General features: G+C 40.7%; 1 protein-coding gene across 1 annotated transcript in view; it reads left to right on the top strand.

Moving 5' to 3' along the window:
- Window positions 1-4,272, top strand: part of ATP12A (ATPase H+/K+ transporting non-gastric alpha2 subunit) — a 160,713-nt gene extending 156,441 nt beyond the window's left edge. The window contains exons 25-30 of the mRNA XM_004604512.2: window positions 1,938-2,061; window positions 2,209-2,354; window positions 2,851-2,984; window positions 3,158-3,259; window positions 3,795-3,886; window positions 4,168-4,272. Of these exons, the coding sequence (XP_004604569.2) occupies window positions 1,938-2,061; window positions 2,209-2,354; window positions 2,851-2,984; window positions 3,158-3,259; window positions 3,795-3,886; window positions 4,168-4,196 (627 nt within the window). The 3' untranslated portion in view covers window positions 4,197-4,272. The remainder of the gene's footprint in view (window positions 1-1,937; window positions 2,062-2,208; window positions 2,355-2,850; window positions 2,985-3,157; window positions 3,260-3,794; window positions 3,887-4,167) is intronic.
- Window positions 4,273-26,788: the final 22,516 nt, after the last annotated feature.

Below are 26,788 nucleotides of genomic sequence, written 5' to 3'. Positions count from 1 at the left end.
AGGAAGGAAGGGAGAGAGAAAGAGAGGGATTAAGGGAAGGGGAGGAGGCAGGAAGGGAGGGAGGGAGGAAGGGAGATAAGAAAAGCAGGCAGCAAGTTTCTAGACTTCTTATACTCTTTTCTTTCTGTAGTGAGTTTGTTAGAAATTCAGGTTCTCTAGCCCAGATCTGGTGTATAAGGAAGTTTGGAGGTCAACCCAATTCCCTCCACATGGAACACATGTGAGAGAATCACTGTGGCCCAGTGGCCTCAGTGAGAGAGAGCTTGGCTGCGGAAATCATCCAGAGGAACAAGGGTCTTCTAAGAAACATTAGACCTACCCACATGTGGTGATGCTATAAAGCAGATGGAGGGGGCAGAGATTTGGCTCAACTGATAGAGCTCATGCCTAGCATGTATGAGGGCCTGGATTCACGCCTGATAAATTCAGGTATAGACACTAGCTCATGATCACTGCCAGGCATAGTCTCCCAAGCACTGTCACTATCATCATTATCATCCCATTGTTCATTGATTTGCTTGAGTGGGCGCCAGTAACGCCTCCATTTGTCCCTGTTGCATGCTAGTGTAGCCCGATGGCATACTGGGGGTTCTTTCAGGATCAGTGGAATGAGGACCGTTGTTGTTACTGTTTTTGGCATATCGAGTACACCACAGGTAGCTTGCCAGGCTCTGCCGTGCAAGCGGGATAATCTCAGTAGCTTGCTGGGCTCTTTGAGAGGGACAGAGGCTTTGGGGGCAGCCTCTAATTGCCTTTAAAGGTGTTCCCAGACTACCAAATGTAAGCTTTTGGTCAACTGGCATGTTATAACGATCTGCACACTGGCAAACACGCACCTGCCTGCATTTCTGGGCAGCACCTGGGACATCTGTGGCCTCAGGTTGACCTCCTAGAGGTTGATGGAGTGCACCTGGAGGTTGTTGAGCAGCTGGCAGAGCAGAACCCTATTGTGGAGGGTCTGTGCCAGGTCGAACACCTGCTGAGTTCCAGGTGACCCGGTGGTTGGCTGACAGCACCCTACAGTGGACGAGCCACTGCATGCACTGCCACTAGGGCTCTATGTCAGACAGCGCTGCAACTCAGCCTGGCCAAGACAGGTAGTGACACTGCGGCCACTGCCATGGTTTCTGTGGTTTCTCTGTGCCTCGCCAACGCTATTCTGTCCGAATCTTGCAAATCAACTGGTGATGTCCATCAGGAATCATGTGTAGAGTTCCAACAGGGATCATGCATAGAGTTCCGTGTCTTGGAGTGCTGAGCTGCATGCAAGATGGTGAGGTGAGATCGGGAGAGCACGACGGGTTCGGGTGGCATCTACGCCATCTTGCCTCCAATCTGCGCAGCCCACGTCATCCCCAGACTCAGATTCTATCCGAATCTTGCAAAACATTCCAGTAAGAACTGCTTGCCATAGCTGTCAGGGTCAGGCTCTGTCTAGTACAGAGCTGCTGACAAGAGCACATGGTGCAAGGCAGAACCAGCCAAGTGGCTCTGTCTAAGAGTTCTAGCAGATAGAGAACAGAGTTCTAGCAGAGTTCTAGCAGATGGAGGCAGGCAAGATGGTGCCAACGCTGCCGGAACGCTCTCCCAAACCTGGCTCACCATCTTGCTTTAGACAATGCGAGGCATGGAACTCTATGTGTGATCCCTCCCAAGTACTACAACAAATAAAAGCAGGTGAATTTGTGGGTGGGGAGATACACACAGTGGTGCTGCGCCTCTGGCTAGGCCTCACATGCAAGGCATGTGCTCTGTCAATGGAACAGCATCCTGCCCAGCAGACGTACCTTGTTGTTGTCTGCCACCGAGATAGACCAGTTCCAAGTTCCCCCAACACCACCCAGAGTCTGTCTCCTTCTTAGGCCCCTGCTATAACCATATTGGACCCTCAGCAGCACCTCCTATTCAGGGTCAGACTTCACGTTTTCTCCCTTCAGATCCCCTCCATTGCCTTGGCTTATGAGAAAGCAGAAAGTGACATCATGAATAGGAAGCCTCGTCACAAGAAGAGGGACAGACTTGTGAACAAGCCACTTGCCACTTACTCCTACCTGCACATTGGTATGTGTCTAAGGTGTTCCATGAGACCACACACTGGTTCCTCCAGTCACAGTCAGAACTCTCTGCAGGGTGGGTGGGTGGCGGAGGTGAGAACAGGCCTTTTGGAAGGTGTTATCAGCCTGGCCTCTCATCTTTTTTGTTCCTCAGGACTCATGCAAGCCCTGGGAGCCTTTGTAGTGTATTTCACTGTCTACGCACAGGAAGGCTTCAGGCCCAGCAACCTCCTTAACTTACGGGTGGAGTGGGAGATGGACCATGTGAACGATTTGGAAGACAGCTACGGACAAGAATGGGTGAGAGGCAGGCGCTGTCATTGTGCTTCTCTCTCCTGTCCCTTCTTGCCCTGGCTGGTGCAGAACCTTTATTCCCCAGGATGGCTTCATGAGATGAGTAAAGGGGTTATCTCTAAGCAGAGCTTTGGGGCCTAGGGGTTGGGGTGGGTTTATACCATTTGACTCCTACCAGAACTCTGCCTCACACATCAGGTTGGGTGCCAAGGCTCAGTTTCTACATTCAATTTGTAGCTGGTAAGAGATTATTATCAATCAACATAGTTACAGCTGGGCCAAACTAGCTAGATTACCATCTTTCCTACTCACCTCATTAAAGAGAGTTGAGGCAATTGTGGGGGCTGGGGCGGCGGGTTGTTCCATTTCAAACCCAAGGAAGTAATCATCTCTCAATCAATATTGGTGATACTGGAAAAAAAAGCAATCATGAGAACTGCATGGAAATTCCTTGAATTCCTCATCTAGGGCCTCATAGCCTCCTTTTTCTATCCACTGACAGACGAGATACCAAAGGAAGTACCTAGAATGGACAGGCTACACAGCTTTCTTTGTTGGCATCATGATTCAACAAATAGCTGATCTGATCATCAGAAAAACTCGGAGAAATTCCATCTTCCAGCAGGGCCTCTTCAGGTACTACCCACAGCTAACCTAACAGCTAACCCTGTTAACCTAACAGCTAACCTAACCTTGGGCTCAGTGCCTGATGGTAAGGGCTTTGCTGAGGATGTGCAAAGCATTGACTCCAACTGGTTGGTAGTTGGTTCCAGGAGCCTCAAATTTCAGAATCTGCTTTTATTTTATAGAAATAAAGTCATCTGGGTGGGGATAGCCTCTCAGATCATCATTGCACTGATCCTATCTTACGGCTTGGGAAGCATCACTGCCCTGAATTTCACCATGCTCCGGTGAGTCCCTCTGAGCTGTCACAGACAAGCATCAGTGTTCTAGTTCTTGCCCTAAAGTCTTCCAAGAAATGACACTAAATCCCCTCCCTGAGAACCAGAAGCTCTGAACTGCTAGCTTTCCAAGAAAAGGAAATAGGTTTTTGGAATCTCCTCTCTCTCTCTCTCTCTCCCTCTCTCTCTTTCTCTCTCTCTCTCTTCCTCTTCTCTCTCTCCTCTCTCTCTCCCTCTCTCTCTTTCTCTCTCTCTCTCTCTCTCTCTCTCTCTCTCTCTCTCTCTCTCTCTCTCTCTCTCTCTCTCTCTCTCTCTCTCTCTCTCTCTCTCTCTCTCTCCCCCTTACCCAAAAGTCATTTCAAAGACAGATGTTGTTTCAAGTGCTCACAGTTCAGACTCAATAAAAAGCATTCTAGCTTTATGTTGTGTGTGGCCTAATGAGTTTGCTCTTTCCAGTAAGGCAGGGAAAACTCTGCCTATTGGTTCAGGTGGGGCCTTCCCTCTTGCTACACTGAGACTCACCTGCTCCCCCTTCTGCTTCTAGGCCTCAGTATTGGTTCGTGGCTGTGCCACATGCCATCCTCATTTGGGTGTATGATGAAGTGCGAAAACTTTTCATTAGACTTTACCCAGGAAGTAAGTAGTAAACTGGGGTTTTTTTGGAGGAGGGGGTCCTCACCCAATAATACTCATGGCTTACCTTTCCCTGCATTCAGGGCTTGGAGACTATATGGGGTGATGGGATCAAATCAGGGTCAGCCATGTACTATCTCTCCAGACCCCAACTAGTAATTTGGGGTTTTTTGGTTTTTGTTTTTTGTTTTTTTTTAAATTTTTTATTAATTTGGTTTTTAGACTCTGTTTATCTACTTCAACAGACACTCCATTTCTAATTTACATTGTTTTTACCACCGCAGGCTGGTGGGATAAGAATATGTATTATTAAGACACCTGGTTTTGCAAGCCTTTCAACTGACGATGGAGTTGATGCTCTTCATCATCTGGCAAGGAGATGGTCTCAGGAATGATATCACACCACTGAGTTTGATGTATTTCTTTGTATCAAGATACAAAGGAAAGGAAGCATAGACGTTTTTCAGTTTATTTGTACTTTAAAACAAAATATGACTGTTTATACATTATTTCCATCTATATTTAAAATGTATCAGTGTCAAAGTAATGGTTTAGAGAAGTCTATATGATATGTATCTTCTATATCTGAAGTGTGTGTATACATATACAAATGTATATGTTTATGGCTCCATTGTGCTAAATTTTTAGGAATTTCCAGAAAACATACCATCACAGTCACCTGACTCAAAAAGAAAGAGAAAAGGTTGATTCAGATGTTTTGCAAGAAATGGAAGCAATATCAGGTTTCAATCACTGCAACACAGCAACATGTTATGACTTGGAAATATTTTAAAATCCCTCACAGGAGGGTTCTCCTCCAGCAGTGTTCTGGACCTTCCTCAGGCCCTCCTGCACTGCCCTCCACCCACACTCTCATCCCAGATCCTCCAAACTGAGTTCCATTCTTAACTCTAGTTGCACAATTAACACAAGTGGGTTTTCATTAAGATTTTTCCTTGGGAGAAAATTGCTGTGGTTTAAAGAAGGAATATTTCTTCCTTATAAAGAAATTTAAAAGCACAATCCAGACTGAGGCGATGTTAATTGTGTTTCATGCTTAGCTAGTTTATCATGTGTGATATTTTTATCAATGTTGACAGCCCCAGAGAGGGTTCATGTTTTAAGTAAAAGAAGTTTTATAAAATCATTGTCATATTTCATTTATTCAAGTTTTTCCAAACTACAGAGCACACAGGGCTCAACAAATAGGATATAGTTCCAGTTTTTAATGGAATGTAACAATATGGGACTTAACTTTCTAAATGTTACCTCACCAGGAGTCTCTGACTCCACTCTGAGTCTCTGTTCCAATCTGGAGACAGGGAGGATGACTTTCCATTCTGGGTCTAACAGGACCCCTTTCTGTAGGAAGATAGTCTGTTAGCTACATACTGAACAGCTACATTTATTGAATCCAATACTGACATTGGGTGGAACTTCTCCATTCCATGGCCTACTCCAGCCCATTTCTTTTTTTTAATGAAGGAGTACTGCTATTTATACAACCACTGACTAAGTTGATTGAATTGAGCATGAAATCCACATTACTCTTTTTTAAAATTCAGAATGTTAATTTTATTTTTATTTATTTTTTGGCTTTTTGGGTCATATGTTTGGGTCACACACAGGGGTTACTTCTGGCTCATGCAATCAAGAATTAACTCCTGGTGGTACTCAGGGGACCACATGGGATGCTGGGAACCGAACCCGGGTTGGCTGCATGCAAGGCAAATGCCCTACCCGCTGTACTATCGCTACAGCCCCAATTTTATTTTATTTTCTTATTTTTTGGACAGGAGCAATTGCTCACCGGGTAGGGTGTTTGCCTTGCACATGGACAAACCAGGTTCAATTCCTCCATTCCTCTCAGAGAGCCTGGCAAGCTACCAAGAGTATGCCGCCCACACGGCAGAGCCTGGCAGGCAGCCCATGGCATATTTTATATGCCAAAAACAGTAATACAAGTCTCACAATGGAGACGTTAACTGGTGCCCACTCAAACAAATCGATGAACAATGGACTACAGTGCTACAGTGCTATTATTTTTTTTAAATCACTGTGAGATAGTTACAAAGCTTTCCTATTTGAGTTTCATTCATACAATGATCAACCACCCAACCCTCTACTAGTGCACATTTTCTACCACCGAGATCCCCTGTATCCCCCCATCTCACCCCTCCCCATGCCTCTATGGCAATCTCCCACAAACTCTCTTTGTATTGCTTGTTATGAATAACATAAGATGTTGCACAGCTGCAAGAGTGGCTGCATGCTCCTGGAATTCTAAAATTTTAGATAATTTGAGTCTGGAGAAACCTCTACAGTGAGCTGCTAGGTTCCAAGATTCTTTTGTGTGTCTCTGTATCATGGCTGTTAAGGAGCTTAAGTAGCAGCTGAAGGCAGTTTGTGGGCAGGATCCCATGGGGATGGAGGGATGAGAAGAACTGGTCCATCCCCTAATCCCTTGAGGCCTGGAGTTTGCCATTACTGAACCCACGTACCTGCACTTCTCATTGGGTTCTGGAAGTTGGTGGCCACTGGGGATTTTAGGGGGCAGGTGGAGGGATGACACCTGCCCCCATCTGATACAGCCCATTTCTTAGTCTAGACAAGAACTTTCTACTGTCAATGACTGTGGACTGCATCTCTCGAACAGGAAAATGGAGGTTTTCTGTACCTTTTGCTCAAGGATCACTTTTAGAAGCAGAAAGAGGTGATGAGCCTTTGCAAAGATATTCTTATATACAATGTAGGCTGTGCGCATATATTTCAGTTAAACTAAATTGCTGTCCTCAGGACTGTTAAACTCTATTAGTCAGTCAGTTAACACTGAACTGATCCCATACAGCGTCCTCATTACCTTCCCATTCTGGTTCTAACAGGGCAATACTATTTTCTAAACCTCTGTTAAGAATTACTTTCCTTACTCTGAACTGCCAATCAGTCTTGGTGTTCCTGGATGTGACAGTTGGCAGCTTTTGATCCTGTCAGGACCAGCAGGAGAGGATATAAATAGACCACAAAGTGTAAGTGGTTTAATTTCGGGGTGGATTAGGTTAAAAGTGAACTAAATTAAAATATATGTCTCCTCACAGCAGGAACATGTCTGGAACAACATTCATATTTGTGCGTACTTATTCTTACAAAAAATGACTATAAAATATTTTAAATGAACAAATGACTTTGTTTAAGCAATACCAGAGATGAAGCAGGGATATCAAGTAAATATATTAACTTGTAGGCTGAGTCAGGCAAGGAAAAAAACAAACTCCTATTCAGAGAGTGTTTTGTGGGGATATTGACCAACCTAAGGTTTAGCTACTTTTCAGAAAAACATAGCAATTAAGTTGAATTTAAATAGCAGTTGAATCTAGCTTAGTCTAACCAGTATGACCAGTTACATCTCAGAGGAAAATAAGACTGAATATTTAGACTTTTTAGTTTTTAAAATAGTATATGTTTTATTCAAATTCTAAAATTACAACTCACTTAAAATTTTTGGAATAAGAGTCAAAAAGAAAATTAAATCACTTGACTCTCACTACCTACTAATTTATCTTAACAAAAAGTTATTCCTAGCTCTTAGGATTCTAAGTTTGGAAAGAACATTTCTCCCTTCCCCGCCCTTTCCAATGATTAGTTTAATAATGAAATCACTATTAGACAGAAAAGTAGAAAAAAGAAGTTTAATCACAAAAAATGAAGAATGTATATGACTGTAAACTGTGTTTCTAAAATCTAGATTAAGTAGGACAGATGAAGAGTTTTATCCTCTGGGTCAAGTATGGAATAAGGACCTGGCACTTCAAAGAAAGGAAGATGATTCATATGACAAAAATAAGATGATTTGAAATTAGATATTTTCCTTGTTATATAGGCGTTTTGTGACTAGAGGTTGTTTATGGAGATAATCCTAAATCTGAAATATGTACCAGTAGCTATTATTCTAGGTAAAATGGTAATAAAGGCTTTTTTTTAATGCCTGTAGGACCTAGAGTAACTCTTAGCTCAAATATTCATTGTCTTTCAAGACTCACTGGGGTGACAGGGGCTGGGACAGAGAGATAGTACATTCAGAAGAGCACTTGCCTTATAGGTGGCTAACCTGGGTTTGAGCCCAGCACAAAATCACTCCCTGAGTCTGCAAGGAGCCATTCCTGAATGCAGAATCAGGAGTAATCCCTGAACACCACCAGATGGAGTCCCCCAAAACAAAACATAACAAAAATAAACTCAGTATAGGGGTCAAAATAGTATAAATTGATAATAATTTTTGACATTTAAAGACACTTTTTATAATTTTCTTATTTTAAAACATCATGAATTACAGAATTATGAAGTTATTATTTTCATGCATAGAATGCTCTAACCCCAACCCCCTTACTAGTGTCCACATACCCCCATAATGTCCAGTTTCCCTCCCATCCTCCAGCCAGCCTCTGTTGTAGACACTTTTCCTTTCCACCATTGTCCTAGCGTTTCCCTCACTAACTAACGCCCCCCTCATCTCCAATCCAGTGGCAAGTTTCTTATGGAAGAACAGTTCTGCTCTTCCTATCTATTGTTTTTGTACTTTGTTATTCCTTTAAGAATTTTCTTTATATCCCATATATGAGAGTTCATTCTGTGTTTGTCCCCCTCCCTCTAACTACCTTCACTCAATATGATACTCTACAGATTCACCCACATAGCAGCTATTTGCTCAATAGTGAGGTATTTAATTTTAAGGTATCACTGTATCACTGCCACTGTCATCCCGTTGTTCATCGAATTACTTGAGCGGGCACCAGTAACATCTGTATTACACTCAGCCCTGAGATTTTAGCAGTCTCTTGTTACTCATCTTTCCCAAAGATTAGAGACTCTTTCAGGGTTAGGGTAATGAGACCTATTGTTACTGTTTTTGGCATATTGAATATGCCACGGGTAGCTTACCGGACTCTGTCAGGTGAGCGGGATACACTCAGTAGCTTGCCAGGCTCTCCGAGAGGTATGTATATATCTGTTACTGTATTTGGGTATTCATATCCACATATTGATATACCTGAGCGGGTATTAGACTCTTGGTAGCTTGTCAGGTTCTCCAACAGGGAGAACTAGGCTATCAGATGTCACATGGCCGCTTTGTGGCCCCATGCTTATGGGAGCTTGGGTTTATAGTCTCTGGATGTTGGCCATTGATGGGATTACACGGTGCCAGGAGCAGTTTCTGGGTGTGACTGCCTAGCTACTGGAAAATGGGGGATCTGGGTGGAAGAGGTCAGTCCTGATTCAAGCAGCTTTTAAGGTATTGGATTTATTTCTCCATTTGTTTGTTATTAACTTTTATTTTCAATACATCATGCTCTGAGAAGATAGTTGATATTTCTATCCTTTTGACTTCATGAAGGTATGTTTTGTGTCCCAGTATGTGGTATATCACAGAGAATATTCTATGTGCACTGGAGAAAAATGTGGATTTAAGCCCTGGAGGATTAAAATCCCTGTATTTGCCTAATAAACTCCTTTCTTCCATTTCTTCTTTCAAATCCAGTATTTCCTTGCTGATGTATTCTAGCTGATCTACCAAGTGGTGATAGAACAAAAATAAAGTCTCAGCTATTGATGAGTTGCTATTGATGTCTTCTTTGAAGTCTATAAGTTTTAAGTATTTTTCTAGTCTCTCATTAGGTGTATATATGTTTAGGGTGTGAGTTTTTCCTGATGTGCATATCTCTTGATCATTAGAAAATTCACCTCTTTGTCTCTTATAACTTTTTCAGTCCTTAAGTCAAGTATGGCCATCATAGCCTTCTTAGGGTAACATTTAAATGTCACATTTAGGGGCTGGAGAGATAGCACAGCGGGTAGGGCGTTTGCCTTGCCCGCGGCCGACCCGGGTTCAAATCCCAGCATCCCATATGGTCCCCTGAGCACAGCCAGGGGTAATTCCTGAGTGCAGAGCCAGGAGTAACCCCTGTTGAGGGGCACATTTAGGGGCTGGAGAGATAGCACAGCGGGTAGGGCGTTTGCCTTGCCCGCGGCCGACCCGGGTTCAAATCCCAGCATCCCATATGGTCCCCTGAGCACAGCCAGGGGTAATTCCTGAGTGCAGAGCCAGGAGTAACCCCTGTGCATCGCCAGGTGTGACCCAAAAAGCCAAAAAAAAAATGTCACATTTAAAGACATTTCAATATGCAAACACAACACAAGCTTTTTGTATTTCCAATGTGGTGAATCTACTTTAGACAACAAACTCAGTAAAGTCCTATTTGAGAATAAGGTTAAGAAATAGCAGCCACTGTCAGTGTATAAAGCAGAATTCCAGGAAGAGAGCAATATAAGTAAGCACTGAATGGACAGTTTAAAACATCAGGAACATGAATCATCAGGCAGCTGGAGACATAGGCAGAAATTTCATTCGTATAGTTTTATGGGATATTAAAAAATATATCATATAAGATAAAACCCAAGGACAGTAGAAACAAGGACCAGGAAGATTGGTCCACGGTTGGAAGCCTACCTCAATAGCTGGGGGAGAAGGCAGTTGAGATAGAGAAGGGATCACTATGACAAAGATGGTTGGAAATAATCACTCTGGATTATTATTATTAGAACTGCATGCTAGAAGTAGGTAAAGTAACAAACATTAAAACCTCTCAGTATTTATATTGCAAACCATAATGCCAAAGACGAGAGAAAGAGAGAGACAGGCAGAAAGAGAGAAAGAAGAAAAGTTTCTGCCATAATTAAAGGAACTTTCCTCAATATAGTCAAAGGCATCTACCACAAACCTATGGCAAGCATCATTCTCAGTGAGGAGACACTAAGAGCCTTCTCTCTAAGATCGGGGAAAAGACAAGGTTGCCCACTCTCATCACTCCTATTCACTATAGTATTGGAAGTTCTGGTTATAACAGTTAGGCAAAAAAAAGATAATTAATGGCATACAGATAGAAAAGGAAGAGTTCAAGCTATCACTATTTGCAGACGATATGATACTATACTTAGGAAATCCTAAAGACTACAAAAATGCTCCTAGAAACCATAGGTTTGTATAGTAAAGTGGCAGGCTACAAAATCAACATCCAAAAGTCCATGATTTTTCTATATACAAATAATGAAAGAGAAGACAGATATATTTAAAAAAATCTCATTCACAATAGTACCTCAGAAAATCAAGTACCTCAGAATCAGCTTAACTAAAGAGGTGAAGGACCTACACAAAGAAAATTACAAAACATTACTTCAAGAAATAAAATAGGAAATGGAGACACATCACCGGATCATGGATAAAGAGGATTAACATTATCAAAATGGCAATTTTCCCCAAAGCACTGTACCAATTTAAGTGGTCTCTATAAGGATACCCATAACATGCTTCAAAGAAATATACAATACACTCCTGAAATTCATATAGAACAATACACCCCCACAAATAACTAAAGCAGTTCTTGGAAAAATTAAGATAGGTGACATTACCTTTCCCGACTTCAAACTGCACTACAAAGCAGTAGTAATTAAAACAGCATGGTATTGGAATAGAAACAGACTCACAGACCAATGGAACAAAGTTGAATATTCTGACACAGACTCTCAAATATATGATGACTTAATCTTTGATAAAGAAGCAAGAAATATGATTGGAACAAGAAAAAAACTCTTCAACAAGTGGTGGTAGGAAAACTGAACAGCTAACTGCAAAAAAACATGAACTCTGACCTCTAACACCAGGCACAAAAGTCAGACCTAAGTGGATTAAAAACTTCACTATCAGACATGAATCCATAAGGTACATGGAGGAAAATGTAGGCATAACCCTCCATGAAACTGAAGCTAAAAATATCTTTAAAGGTGAAACACCACTGACCAAGCAAGTGGAAACAAATATAAACAAATGGGACTACATTAAACTAAGAAGTTTCTGCACATCAAAAGAAATAGTGGTTTGTCAATCTTGTTTGTTTTTTCAAAGAACCAGCTCTTGGTTTCATTGATCTTTCGGATTGCTTTTTGGTTGGTGGGGAAGTATGGGCACTGGTGGAGGGATGGGTACTCGATCATTGTATGACTGAAATCCAATCACCAAAGTTTGTAAGTCTGTAACTGTATCTCACGGTGAATCATTAAGAAATTTGTTTAAAAAATTAAGCTACACATTGTAACTTGAAAAAAGAAAAAGAAATAGTGACCAAAATAGAGAAAGAGTCCACAGAATGGGAAAGAATATTTACCCAAGACCTGTCTGATAAGGGATTAGTATCCAGGATATACAAGACATTAGCAGAATTGTACAAGAAAAAATCCTCCAATGCCATCAAAAAATGGAAAGAAGAAATGAACAGAAGCTTCCTCAAAAAAGAAATACAAATGACAAAAAGGCACATGAAGGCACAGCGAGGCTCCACATCGCTAATCATCAGAGAGATGCAAATCAAAACAACAATAAGATATCGTCTCACACCACAGAGATGGCACATATCGAAAAAGAAAAAAAAAAGTGCTGGCACGAATGTGGGGAGAAAGGGACACTCTTTCATTGTTGGTGAAAATGTCAACTGGTCCAGCCTTTTTGGAAAACAATATGGTCATTCCTTCAAAAACTAGAAATTGAGCTTCCATATGACCCTACAATATAACTTCTGGGAATATATTCCGAGGGTGCAAATAAGCACAGTAGAAATGACATCTGTGCCTGTATGTTCATTGAAGCACTATTCACAATAGCCAGAATCTGGGGGGAAAAAAACCCAGTGCTGGAAAACAGACAACTGGTTAAAGAAACTTTGGTACATCTACACAATGGAGTACTATGCAGCTGTAGTAAAGATGAAGTCATGAAATTTGCTTATAAATGGATAGTCATGAAGAGTATCATGCTAAGTGAAATGAGTCAGAAAGAGAGGGACAGACACAGAATGACTACACTCATTTGAAGAATATAAAATAACATAATACAAGACTGATACCAAGGACAGTAGAGACAAGGGCCAGGAATATTGCTCCATAGTTGGAAGCCTGCCTCATGAGCTGGGGGAAAAGGCAGCTGGAATAGAAAGGTATCACTAAGTCAATGACAGTTGGAGGACTTGTTCGAAATGGGAGATATGTGCTGAAAGTAGATAAAGGACCAAACATGATGGCCTCTCAGTATCTATATTGCAAACCATGATGCCCAAAATTAGAGAGACTATGGTGGAAATTGTCTGCCATAAAGGCAAGGGGAGGGTTGGGAGGGTGGGATGATATTGGGGACATTGGTGGTCGAAAATGTGCACTTGTGGAGGGATGGGTGTTCGATCGTTGTATGACTGAAACTCAAACATGAAAGTTTTGTAACTGTATCTCACGATGATTCAATTAAAAAAGAAAGTCTCTGCCATAGAGACATGCTGGGGGGCTGGCAAGAGGGAAACTGGAGACATTTGTGGTGGGAATATACACTAATGGAGAGAATGGGTGTTGGAACATTGTATGACTGAAACCCAATCATGAAGAGCTTTGAAACTGTGTATCTTATGGTGATTCACTAAAAAATAATAATAATAATAATCATTTAAGTGAGGTTGTCTCATTGCAGGTGCAATGCCAAACAATTGAAGATCATTTAAAAAAAGGTAGTTACTTGCTTCACTTTCCAAGTTAGCATTATTGTTGGCTTCTGTGAAGAAGGTAGAGGCCTCCAGCAAAAGCTGGTGGAGGAGGAAGAGAGGGAGGAGGAACACATAGAGGAGAGGAGAAGAAAGAAAAGAAGGAACAAGGAAGAGGAGATGAGGAAGATGAGAAGAGTAGGTAGGAAGAGGAAGAGAAGGAGGAGGAGGAGGAGAAGGAAGAGAAGGAAGCAGAGGAGGAGGGAGAGGAGGAGAAGGAGAAGTTAAGTCCAGCAGGCAGTGATAGGTGTGAGATCACTATTTGCTTGTATACCTTCAATAGGATAAACAGATTGTCATTCACAAATAGGACAGGGAGGTTGTCCACAAATGATGCAAACTATTACAGTAAGACTTCTAAGAAAGTCACCAGCTTCCCTGAATAACCATGGAGAAGATGGGAGAAAGAGAAAATATTATTGAATTATCTTCATTCCAGGATACTTTGTAAGTAGAAATAGACAACTAGATGCACAATGTTATGTGTTTCTAACTACATTGAAAAAACTAAGATCTGGGGTATGTTGCCACCCAGCAAGTCAACCTGTACCTCTGGGATAAGTGCATCAGCCGCCTGATAGGGACTTCAGGTTTACTGATACCCCAAAGTTTCTTCTGTGCCTCTGGATGGACCCCAACAACTTGGGACCAAGTTTCCCAAGAAACTGAACAGTCGAAAGTTAGGCATATGGGAGTCATGCCCACAAACTGGCTTAGCTATATATGCTCATTTATCAGCCTTGCTTCAGAGACCCATAAATAAATCTTGAAAGAGATCAGGCCATTTAAGTGCATTAAAAGCCATGAATCAAAGACTCACAGGTGAATCTTGGAAGAGAGCAGCATACCACAGAGATGCCTCCCACCCTATGCCAGGCTGATATCACTGGGGCACTCAGAGAGGGGCAGGTGTGTCCCTCTGCCTGCCCCAAATGAATCCCAGCAGCCACATGCCTCCAGAACCCAATCACAACCACACTCACAATTGACCTCCACAGGCTCATCCTGAGCCCCTCACGCCTGAGAATGAATCCACTGAAAAACCCAGATATGTGGAACTAGAAACTGAAAACTCCGGGATTCACAGAGTCCGGGATGGATGATCTTTCCCTTTCTCCCCATCCTTCCAATTTCCTGGTGTCATGCCCAAGAACTGCCTCTGGGTGCCATTTAAGCACATTAACAGCCATGATTCACAGACTCACAAACAAATCTCAGAAGACAGCAGCATACTGCAGAGATGTCTCTAGACCCCAAATACTTAAAAAGTTTTAGAATTCCAGGAGCACCTGTCTGCTTTTGCAGTCACACGACATCTCATACTATACATAACAAGCACTACAAAATAAATTATTTAGCATCTGCCTATGGGGGAGGCTTGGATGGTGATGGCAAAATCCAAAATAATAGTGGTAGGAAGGTATAATGGTGGTGAGACTGGTGTGAAATGTTGGATGTAAACAATTATTGTGCCACAAACCTCAGAATCCCATCAGAGGAAACTCCAGCCTCCAGCAGGGACCTAAGTGGCCCTCCCACCGACAGGTTCAGCAGTGTGCTGGGCATGGCCTCTGGGGCAGCAGCTGCCACAGTTATTTTCCCCATTCCTAGCACATTAGACTCACAGCTCAACCTTCATTACCTAATTCTGAACAGGATATCCTGACTATCCCAAACACATTAGGCCACAGACCACTAGCCTGTTCCAATCAAAATATACCGAAAACCCACCAAAATAACAGTGAACACAAGAATCTAAATAATCCTTACCTAAAAGAAAAGACCCTCTGAAGCTGCACTACTGGCCCAACATTAAGCAAAGAGGAGCACCAAAGAGGGAGTATACTTAAAGAGGAAAAAGAAGACTCCCATCAACCAAGCGCGTCTAGAATCCTCTATTTCAGCAAGAGGGGGTCACTGATAGTGAACTGGAGGGACCCGCCTCCAAACTACCACAACAACATGAAGAAACAGCACAGATCTCCACCACGAGGACTGGATGAAGAAAAGATCTCTGCAGCCTCAACAGGTAATTCCCACAAATATAATCTCTCCAATAAAGAATTCAGAGGTAAAATGTTGAGGATGTTCAATGAGCTCAAAGAAATGGTAGAACAGGCATCCAGTAAAGGAAGACATGAAAGAAACAGTGGAACAGCCAACAAAATACAGGAAGAAATGAGAGCAGAAATAAGAAAGCTACAAACAGAAGTGTTACAAATAAAAGATTTGGTAGATGAAATTGAACACTCAATGGGAACCCTCAACAGTAGAATGACAATAGCTGAAGACATAATCAGTAAGCTTCAAAATGAGCTGCAGAAAGCATACAAGAAACAACATAAAACGGTAAAAGATCTCAGAATAGCACTATAGGGCAAATAAGAGACCTAGGGGATGAATTCAAGAGGGACAACATAAGAATCATGGGAGTACCAGAGGGACATGGAGGCAACCCCAGTGAAGTAGCAATAGTTAAAGATATCATCACTGAGAAGTTCCCAGAGCTGGAGAATGCAGGCATCCAGATACTAGGAGCCCAAAAGGTACCAGCTAAAAGAGACCATAATAAAAACACTCCAAGACATATCATAATCAGAATGACAGATCCCACAGATAGAAACACAATACTGCAAGCAGCAAGGTCAAAGAAGGAAATCACATACAAAGGAGCACCACTAGATTTACAGCAGACTTATCAAAGGAAACCATCTGAGCCCAATAACAATGGGGCGATATAGTGAAAAAAACTCAATGAAATGAATGCCTCACCAAGAATACTTTATCTGGCTCAAACTCGAAGGAATTATACAGTATTTCATGGATAAACAATAGCACAGGAGCTTCATAGACTCAAAACCAAACTTAAAAGAAGGACTAAAGGGAAGACCCTACAGGCAAAACCCTACAGGCAAAACAAACCCATACAGAAAGATGGCACAAAACCCCATGACAATAATATCTATCAATGTTCAATGGTCTAAATGCACTACTTAAGACACAGAGAGTAGCAAAATGGATTAAAAAACTGAACCCAACATTCTGCTGCCTAAAGAAACACATCTGAACAGTCAAAGCAAACACAGACTCAGAGTCAAAGGATGGAAAACAATCCTTCAAGCAAACAACTCCCTCAAAAAAGCTGGGGAGGTCATACTAGTATCCGACACCATAGATTTCAGGCTGAAAAAGATTAGAAGGGACAGTGAAGGCCATTTTTTAATAATTAAGGAATATGTTCATCAGGAAGAAATCACACTAGTAAACATAATGAGGGGCCAGCTAAATACTTAAGACAACTGCTAACAGACTTCAAGGAGCACATTGGTAACAACACAAAAGTAGTCAGAGACTTCAACACCACCCTACCACCTCTTGATAGATCAACAAGACTAAAACTCAGCAAGAGAGTACTGGCCTTAAAGGAAGAAATGGAGAAGAGAGGGCTAATAGATGTACATAGGACTATTTATTCCCAAAAAACTGAACACACATTCTTTTCCAGTGCACATGGAACATTTTCTAAGATAAACCATGCTGGGCCACAAACATAGCTTAACAGAATCAGAAAGATAGAAACTGTATCAACTCTCTTTTCAGACCATGATGCACTGAAGATAGAAATTAACCACACACAGAAATGGAAAATCAAATCAAATACCTGAAAATGAAACAACTCCATGTTGAATAATGAATGGTTAAGGAAGGAAATCAAGGAGGAAATCAAAAGATACCTGGAAATGAGAATGAAGACACAAGCTACCAGAACTTGTGGGATGCAGCTAAAGGAGTGTTGAGGAGAAAAATCTATATCTCTGCAAGCATTTCTCAGGATGGAAGAAAGGGCCCACATAAATAACCTGCCTACACAGTTCAAGATCTTAAAAAATGACCAAGAAAAGGAGCCCAAACCAGGTGAGAGGAAGGAAATAATAAAACTTAAAGCAAATATTGATGACATGGAAACCCAAAAAAACAATCTGAAAGATCAGTGAAACCAAGATCTGATTCTTTGAGAAAATAGCAAGACTGATAAACCACTAGCAAGACTCACAAGGAAAGAGAAGGAGAGAACCCTAATAAACCGAATGAGAAATGAAAAAGGGGACATCACAACAGAAACCAAAGTAATTCAAAATATCATCAGAGATTACTTTGAAAGTCTGTATGCCACGAAACAAGAGAACCTAGAAGAAATGGATAAATTCTTAGATTCTTATAATCTCCCAAGGCTGAGCCAAGAAGATTTGGAATACCTGAATAGACTTATCACCATCAAGGAGATTTGGAATACCTGAATAGACTTATCACCATCAAGGAGATTTGGAATACCTGAATAGACTTATCACCATCAAGGAAACTGAAACAGTAATCAAACGACTTCCCCTCAAAAAACACTAGCGAATTCTTTCAAACATTTAAAGAGAGACTATTGCCAGTTCTTCTCAAGCTTTTCCAGGAAACTGAAGAAACAGAAACTTTCCCAGTTTCTATGAGACACATATCATCCTAATAAGAAAAGCAAATGGAGACACCACAAAAAAAAGAAAATTACAGGCCGATATCCCTGATGAACACAGATGCAAGATCCTCAACAAAATATTAACAAATGGAATCCAACAACTCATCAAAAAGATCATACACCATGACCAAGTGGGATTCATCCCAGGGATGTAAGGATGGTTCAACATTCACAAGTCAATCAGTATAATCCATCACATTAATAAAAGAAAATATTGAAATCATATAATCATATCAATAGATGCAGAGAAAGCACTTGACAAGATCCAGCACCTGTTTATGATGAAACTCTCAGCAGATTGGGAGTTGAAGGAACTTTCCTCAATAGAGTCAAAGGAAGTAATTGCTCTGAAATAGCTAACCATGCAAAGGACATTAAGGAGGAGAGAAAGACAATATTTACAAGCAGACTCTGATCAGGAGGCAAAGGTAATAGACAGGTGGGGGGCAATCAACAAACACCAGTTCCCAGCAGCCAGGGAGGAAGGGCAAACCAACATTATCCTACATCTCCCCCATTTTCTTTTTATAAAACACAAAATTTTGAAATAGAGGAACAATTCCACTTACAAAGCAATAATATTAGTTGTACATCTACCACAAGCCTATGGCAAGCATTATCCTCAACAGGAAAAAACTAAGAGCCTTCCCTCTGAGATCAGGGACAACACAGGATGCACACTCTCCCACTACTATTCAATATAGTAACGGAATTACTTGCCATAGCAGTTAGACAAGAAAAAGGCATCAATGGCATCCAAATAGGAAAGGAAGAAATCAAACTCTCACTATTTGCAGATGACATGATACTATATTTAGAGAACCCCAAAGCCTCTACCAAGAAGCTCCTGGAAACAATCGACTTGTATAGTAAAGTGGCAGGCTACAAAATCAACACCCCAAAATCCATGGCTTCCCTAAATGCAAATAATGAGAAAGAATAAAGTGATGTAAATAATGCAATCCCATTCATAATAATGCCTCAGAAAATCAAATACCTTGGAATAAACTTAACCAAGGAGGTGAAAGACCTGTACAAAGAAAACTATAAAATGCTACTTCAAGAAATAAAAGAGGACATGAGGAAATGAAAAAACATCCCCTACTCATGGATTGGGAGAATTAGCACTATCAAAATTGCAATACTTCCCAAAGCATTATACAGAGTCAACATGATCCCTATAAGGCTACCCATAATATTCTTCAAACAATCCTGAAATTCTATAAAATAACAAGCCCCCACAAATAGCTAAGGCAGCTTTTGGGGGGGAAAAGATGGGGGACATCACCTTCCCCAAGTTCAAACTGTACTACAAAGTGGTAATAATTAAGACAGCATAGTATTGGAACAAAGCAGATCCACAGACCAGTGAAACAGGGTTGAATATCCTTACACATACCCTTAAGTATATAATCATATAATCTTTAATAAGGGAGCAAGAAATGTGAAGTGGAGCAAGGAAAGCCTCTTAAACAAACGGTGCTGGCAAAAAATGGGCCCAGACCTCTACCTAATGCCATGCACAAAAGCCAGATCAAAGTGGATTAAAGACCTCAACAACAGACCAGAATCCATCAGGTACATTGAAGAAAAGTTCAGCAAAACCCTCCACGACATTGAACTAAAGGTATCTTCAAAGATGACATGCCACTGACCAAGCAAGTAGAAACTGAGATAAAAAGAAAAAAATGGGACTATCTTAAACTAAGAAGCCTATGCACCTCAAAAGAAACAGTGACCAGATTAAAAAAGACAGTATACAGAATGTGAAAGGATATTCATCCAATACCCATCAGATAAGGGGCTAATATCAAAGATATACAAGGCACTGGTTAAACTCCACAAGAAGAAAACTACCAACCCAGTCAAAAAATGGGGTGATGAAATGAACAGAAACTTTCCCAAGGAAGAAATCCGAATGGCTGAGAGGCACATGAGAAAATGCTCTACATCACTAATCATCAGGGAGATTCAGATCAAAACAACAATGAGATATCATCTCACACCACAGAGACTGGCCCACATCCAAAAAAACAAAAGCAACCGGTGTTGGCATGGTTGTGGGGAGAAAGGGACTCTTCTTCACTGTTGGTGGGAATGCCATCTGGTTCAGATCTTTTGGAAAACAATATAGACTATTCTCAAGAAATTAGAAATTGAGCTCCCATTTGACCCAGCAAAACCACTCCTGGGAATATATTCCGGAGATGCAAAAAGGTATAGTAGAAATAACATCTGCATTTGTATGTTTATTGCAGCACTATTTACAATAGCCAAAATCTGGAAAAAAACAGAGTGCCCAAAAACAGATGACTGGTTAAAGAAAATTTGGTACATCTATACAATAGAATACTATGCAGCTGTTAGAAAAGACAAAGCCATGAAATTCGCATATAAGTGGATCAACATGGAAAGTATCATGTGAGTGAAATGAGTCAGAGAGACAGACATAGAAAGATCGCACTCATATGTGGATTATAAAGTAGCAGAATGTGACACTAACACCCAAGAGTAGTAAAGATAAGAACCAGAAGGTCTGCCCTATAGCTTGGAAACTGGCCTGACATGCTCGGGGGAAACACAGAAGAGACAGAGAAGGGACCACTTAGTAGAGAATGTTAGGAGGACCCACTCGGATTGAAAGCTGCGTCCCAAAAGTAGTCTATAGACCGAACATAATGGCCATTCAATACCTTTGTCACAAACTACAACATCCAACAGGAGAGAGTACAAAAGGAAATGCTCTGCCGTAGAGGCAGGATGGGGTGGTGGGGGTTGGGATAGGGGTGGTGGGAGGGATACTGAGATCATTGGTGGAGGAGAATGGGCACTGGTGGAGGGAAGTAAACTAAATACAAACATGAATGTTCATAAAGTTGTAACTGTACCCCACAGTTATTAAAAAAAATTTAAAAAATTTTTAAAAATAGCACATTTTGAGAAATATTGTTTAATAACTGCCCTGCCTCCCCCAAAATCCATATATTAAAGTACTGATCCCCATTACCTCAAAAAGCAATGTTCATGGGTTCCTCCTGGCTTTGCACTCAGGAATTACTCCTGTTGGTGCTATAGGATGCTGGAGATCGAACTCAGGTCAGCCGTGTACAAAGCAAACGCCCTCTATCACTCCAGTCCTCCTCCCGCTCCCCACACTCCGGTTTCTGTTTTTAAATGATTGATGTTTGAAAAAAAAACATCCCACTAGTGTTTACCTTTACTTTGTATAATCTAACTTTACTTTCCTCACCTTTCCTTATAAATGCAGTATCTTTCGTTTCTTTAGTAAGTAGCAGTTATACCAGTCTTATTATTTTCCTTCCCTTCTTTCTTCCCTGTGTTAGCTAGTCTTAAGAAGAAAGCAATACTTCATTATTATTTACAATTTCATTCTTCAGGGTTGCTTGCATTTTTATTATTTTTACTCTTATTATAAAATGCAGTGAATTCTAATTATTTTTATTCCTGTCAGTGATTCATTCTACTATAATTTAATATATAATATTACTATTGGGCTGGAGTGATAACACAGTGGGTAGGGCATTTGCCTTGCACGCGGCCAACCCGTGTTTGATTCCTCCATCCCTCTTGGAGAGCCTGGCAAACTACTGAGAGTATCTCGCCCACACAGCAGAGCCTGGCAAGCTACCTGTGGCATATTCGATATGCCAAAAACAGTAACAAGTCTCACAATCGAGATGGTACTGGTGCCTGCTCGAGCAAATCGATGAGCAATGGGATGACAGTGATACAGACAGTGAAAGTAACATAATAGGAGAATATGTTAGATAGTAGAGATAAGGGCCAGGAGGGTAACCCCACAGCCTGGAAGCCGATCTCATGTGCTGAGGGAAAAGGCAGGTGGAATAGAGAAGGGACCACTAAGCAAATGATGGTTGGAGGGATCACTCGGGATGGTAGATGTGTACTGAAGGTCAGCTATAGACCAAACATGATGGCTGCTTAATGCCTATGTTGCAAACCATAACACCCAATAGGAGAGAGAGAGTAAGATGGAATGTGTCTGCCACAGAGACAGGGGGTGGGAAAGGGTGGGGGTGGCAGGAGGGACACTGGGAACATTAGTGGTGGAGAATGGGCACTGGTGGAAGGATGGATACTTGAACATTGTTTGATTGAAATGTAATCATAAAAATTTGCAAATCTGTAACTGTATCTCATGAGGATTCATTAAAATAAAAATAAAATAAAAATAAATTTAAAAAACAATTATTGTGATCAATTTTATGAAAATAAAATTTAATTTTTTTAAAAAAAAAGTAATGTGGAGATCATGCCTGCTTCATTTAGCTTAATCAGTGGCTGAACAAATAGCAGTACTCCTACATTAAAAACAAAAAAGAAGAAGAAAAAGTTAACATCTCTATAATCATACTTTCTACTGTCATTATTCCAATGGAGCAGTTTAATGTTCCTTAAAGGTCAACAACAGTGGCTAATATTTATGTAATACATAGGCGCTGTGCTAATTTCTAAAACATTCTCATTCATGTTCACAAAAGTGTGAATAATGTGGAGAGTAAAAGAACAGACATTCCTCTGAAGACAGATAAATAACCAATAGGCACATGAAATAGTGCTCCTCATTATTCATTATCAGGGAAATTCAAATTAAATTTACAATGAGATTATCATCTGACACCAGTGAGAATATTATGTATCCAAACACTGGGATCAATTTTAGTTGGCATGAATATGGTGAAAAATGAACTATTATCTTCTGATAATGGGAATGTTGACTCATTACACCCCTGTGGAAATTGTTATGGAGATTTCTCAGAAGAATAGAGCTATTTTATGATCCACCAATTCCCCCAGGACACAAAAACATTCATTCAAAAGGACAACTGCACACCATTATTCATTGCAGCACTTAGCACTACAGTTAGAATATGAAATCAACATAGATGTTCAACAACAGATGAGTGGATAATGAAGCTGTGGTTTATATACATTATGGGATACTATGCAGCTGCAAGGAGGGGTGAAATTACAAAATTTGCTGCAACTTGAATGGAACTGGAGAATATCATATTAAGCAATGTAAGGCAGAAGAAGAAAGACAAGTGTAGAATGGACTCACTTGTCTGTTATATATAGAATAACAGGACAAGGGAATGGAAGTCATTGAAAGGTCCCTAGAAACTGTACTATAGAAGTTCCTTCCAGGACAGGGAAGGAAAGAAATTTAAGGGGTAAAAGTAAGAAGAGGCGAGCAGGAGGCAGGACCTCAGACACACTGGTGGTGAAGACGTGTTATACAACTCTATATCTGACCTATATAATCAACAAAATTGAAACCACGAGCTCCAGACTGCAATAACCAAACTTAAATTTGTGCCTGTTAAAGAGGAGGCTTGAGGATGGGGGGCTGGGGAAATTGGGGACACTGGTGGGGGAAAGTTGATACTGAGTTGGAAATTTGAAAACTTGTATACCTGACCTGAAACTCAACTATGAATAACTTTGCAAATCATGGTGCTTAAATTAAAAGATTAACTGAAAACAAAAAAGACAGCATGAAAGAGCATAGGAAACTTGAGGCTAAGTGCCCACCACTGCCCATTTCTTCTGTCCACTAGAAGACCTGACTTTAAAATCTATGTTTGGGTGGAAGGAGAGTGAACTTCCATGGAAAACTCCCTTCTGCCTACAGTACAGTCTCTAGCCCTGCTGCTTTACCACTTCCAGGTGACTAAAGGCAATTCAAAATAATCCTTCATATAGAAATGCAAATCAATCCTCGATGAGTCCAATGCCCCATTCCCTAGAAAAGTTAATTTTCTCCCTGTTCATACCACTTGACATTCAATTTGATTCCAAGGACATGTGTGTTTTGATGCTCCTTTGAACCAGTTCTAATTGCCTAAGTTCCTCATCTAAATAATGAGATACATACAATCTTTAATACTTGTTCATCTTTTATCTGTATGAATCATAATTTTATATTTTCCTTTGGAAACTCTCCTTTTACAATAAATAGAGAACAAGAAATTCTCATTCCCCTCTTGGTTTTCTAGGGCTAGTATGTGAATAAAATAACAATCATATTTACATGAGACATCAACAGGATAAAGGAAATTTTATTTTTTACTTTTTGGAAACTTCCAAAGGTAGGTACTCAAAAAAAGCAGCCAGGTAAAAGAGATGGATAAATGTCCTACTGATATGGAGAAAGGGATGGGGGTTGAATATAAGGAGAAAGAGGACAATTCATAGGAATGAAGAAGATATGCTTGGAAAATATGTTTCTTAGATGAAGAGATATATCATAAGGTATCTTCTTTCTGAAATAGATGTCCTTCCTATGTCAATTTAGGAAATAGAAAGTCATTGAAGGGCTCCATTACCTCAAAATAATCCTCACATCAAATGACACTGTGAAGTCATGCAAGCCACCCAAAATGACCCAAAGCCCTACTCCAAAACAAAGGATGAGATGGTGGGGGATGGGGAAAAGGTACTTAATGGGAAGTTAGCAGGAAAGGCACAGTACCAAAGGTTCTGGTTGCCATGCACATTTAAATTGTGCCTTCTCCTTGGGTGAGAGAGATTTAGTTATTCCCTCTTTTCCAGAAAAAACACAGGCATTCCTTATAAATAAATGTAAATACCTTTTATAAATGATATTTTATACTACAATTTTCAGAGATTTTATCTTTAAATCAATACTCTTAAATTACATACACACACACACACACACACACACACACACACACACACATACACACACGATCCTGTGTTTACTTGGCTCTGTTTAGGGGCATCCAGACTGAACACAGTTAAAGCCGCTGACTTGATTGCTCTGCTGGAAACTGCAGGTCAGCACTGCTCTGGTCTAATTCTGGTTTTCACTTTAACTTCATTAATGCTGTTTTTTCCACTCCAGACCAGAACTCCAGGTTGTTCTTTCCTTCTCTGTCCTCATTCCTATGTCCTAGCCCTCACTCTAACACACTGAAAGCCAACTGGGGGAAATTTTATTCTTAATCTAGAGATTCTAAGATAAAATTTAATGGAAATTTAGGGCAAAGTACAACTCTTTTTAATGGGATATAAATTCCTTCTACAGAGCTCTTTTGAAGACAAATTAAGATATTGTGGAGAATAGCATTTTTTAAGGCTGAAAGTACTATAATAAAAAATGTTCTTTTGATTTTTTTCCATTTTTTTCTACCTGCTTTCATTCTTTTCACAAATTCAGTGCCTGAAAGTAAAATAGCACCAAGGTAAATGATGTAGGAAACATTGGAATTGTCAGGCTGGTACAGGTCTCAGTGGAGCAGCCTCCACACAGGAGTCAGGACATTTGTGCACAGAAGCTGTCTTTCAGGATCAGGCCAAAAAACATATGACTGACAAGTTCAGTCTTTAGGGCTGGGAGCTGAGCCTCAAGAAAGGAAAAAGACCATAACAAGACTGGAGTCAAACAGGTACCCAGGAAGTTGAAGTAGGTCCTGGAAGTAAGATAATACCCCTTTCAAAGTCATTGTCAATAACATATACACCCACAGCTCTGTGAGACTTGACTCAAATCTACCTGACTATTCCTGGGATGCAGTATCTGTGGATAAACCTCCACAAGACAGAAATAATAAACTAATCCATGGGAGTAAAATTCTAATAAATATGTTTAGAGGCAGAGCAGATGTGGCATATTCACCTTAAAAAACTTCCATCAGAAAATTGACATCTATATCTACACAATGGAAAACTATGCAGCTATCAGGAAAAATGAAATCATGAAATTCACCTATAAATGGATGGACACCGAGAGTATCATACTGAGTGAAATGAGTTAGAAGGAAAGGGACAGATATAGAATGACTGCATTCATTTGTGGTATATAAAAATATATGTAGTTGAAGAATAATATCCATGGCCAGGGAAAACAGGGGTTAGGGAAACTGGGCAATAGTTGGAACTAACCACAAGTGTGTGGGGGACTGAGGGTAGGTAAGATAGAGAAGAGACTGCTATGACAATAATAGCTGGGAATGATCATGCTGGACAAGAAGAGCTAAGGGTTGAAAGTAGATAAGGGATAAGCTTTCGGTATCAATATTGCAAACCACAGTGCCCAAAAGGAGAGAAAGAGAAGAAAGTTGCCTGCCATAGAAGCAGGCAGGTGGTGGGGGAGTGATGGGAAGGAACCTGGGGACACTGGTGCTGGGAAATGTACACTAGTGGAGGGATGGGTATTGAAATACTGTATGGCTGAAATGCAATCATGAACAGCGTCGGAGAGGAAAGGAAGGAAGGAAGGAAGGAAGGAAGGAAGGAAGGAAGGAAGGAAGGAAGGAAGGAAGGAAGGAAGGAAGGAAGGAAGGAAGGAAGGAAGGAAGGAAGGAAGGAAGGAAGGAAGGAAGGAAGGAAGGAAGGAAAAGAAAATTGCCATTGCCATATATTCATGAGGGACAAAAACCATTAGGCCTGTGTGGCCCACCTACTCTGGCCTGTCAGTGGAAGAGGCCCATTTCCCCCTGAGCCATGTGATGGCATTCCTGAAGTGAAGAAAAGGGAGATAAGTGGGAGATTGAATCTAGAGATCTTCCCAGTAGTGGTATCGCACTGGAACTTTGGCAGTGGGCGTGATGAATAGTATATACATAGAGAGGTGTGAAGCTCTAAACTTCCATAATAACACAAGTTACTACTAATGATGTAATCCACAACGTGAAGACCCCTAAAATTCCATAATAATGTAAACCAATTATTTTTAAAGAGTAAATG

The sequence above is a fragment of the Sorex araneus genome, chromosome 1, assembly GCF_027595985.1.
Source record: "Sorex araneus isolate mSorAra2 chromosome 1, mSorAra2.pri, whole genome shotgun sequence".
NCBI classification, from domain to species: Eukaryota; Metazoa; Chordata; class Mammalia; order Eulipotyphla; family Soricidae; genus Sorex; species Sorex araneus.
This window is presented reverse-complemented; position numbering and strand designations above follow the sequence as displayed.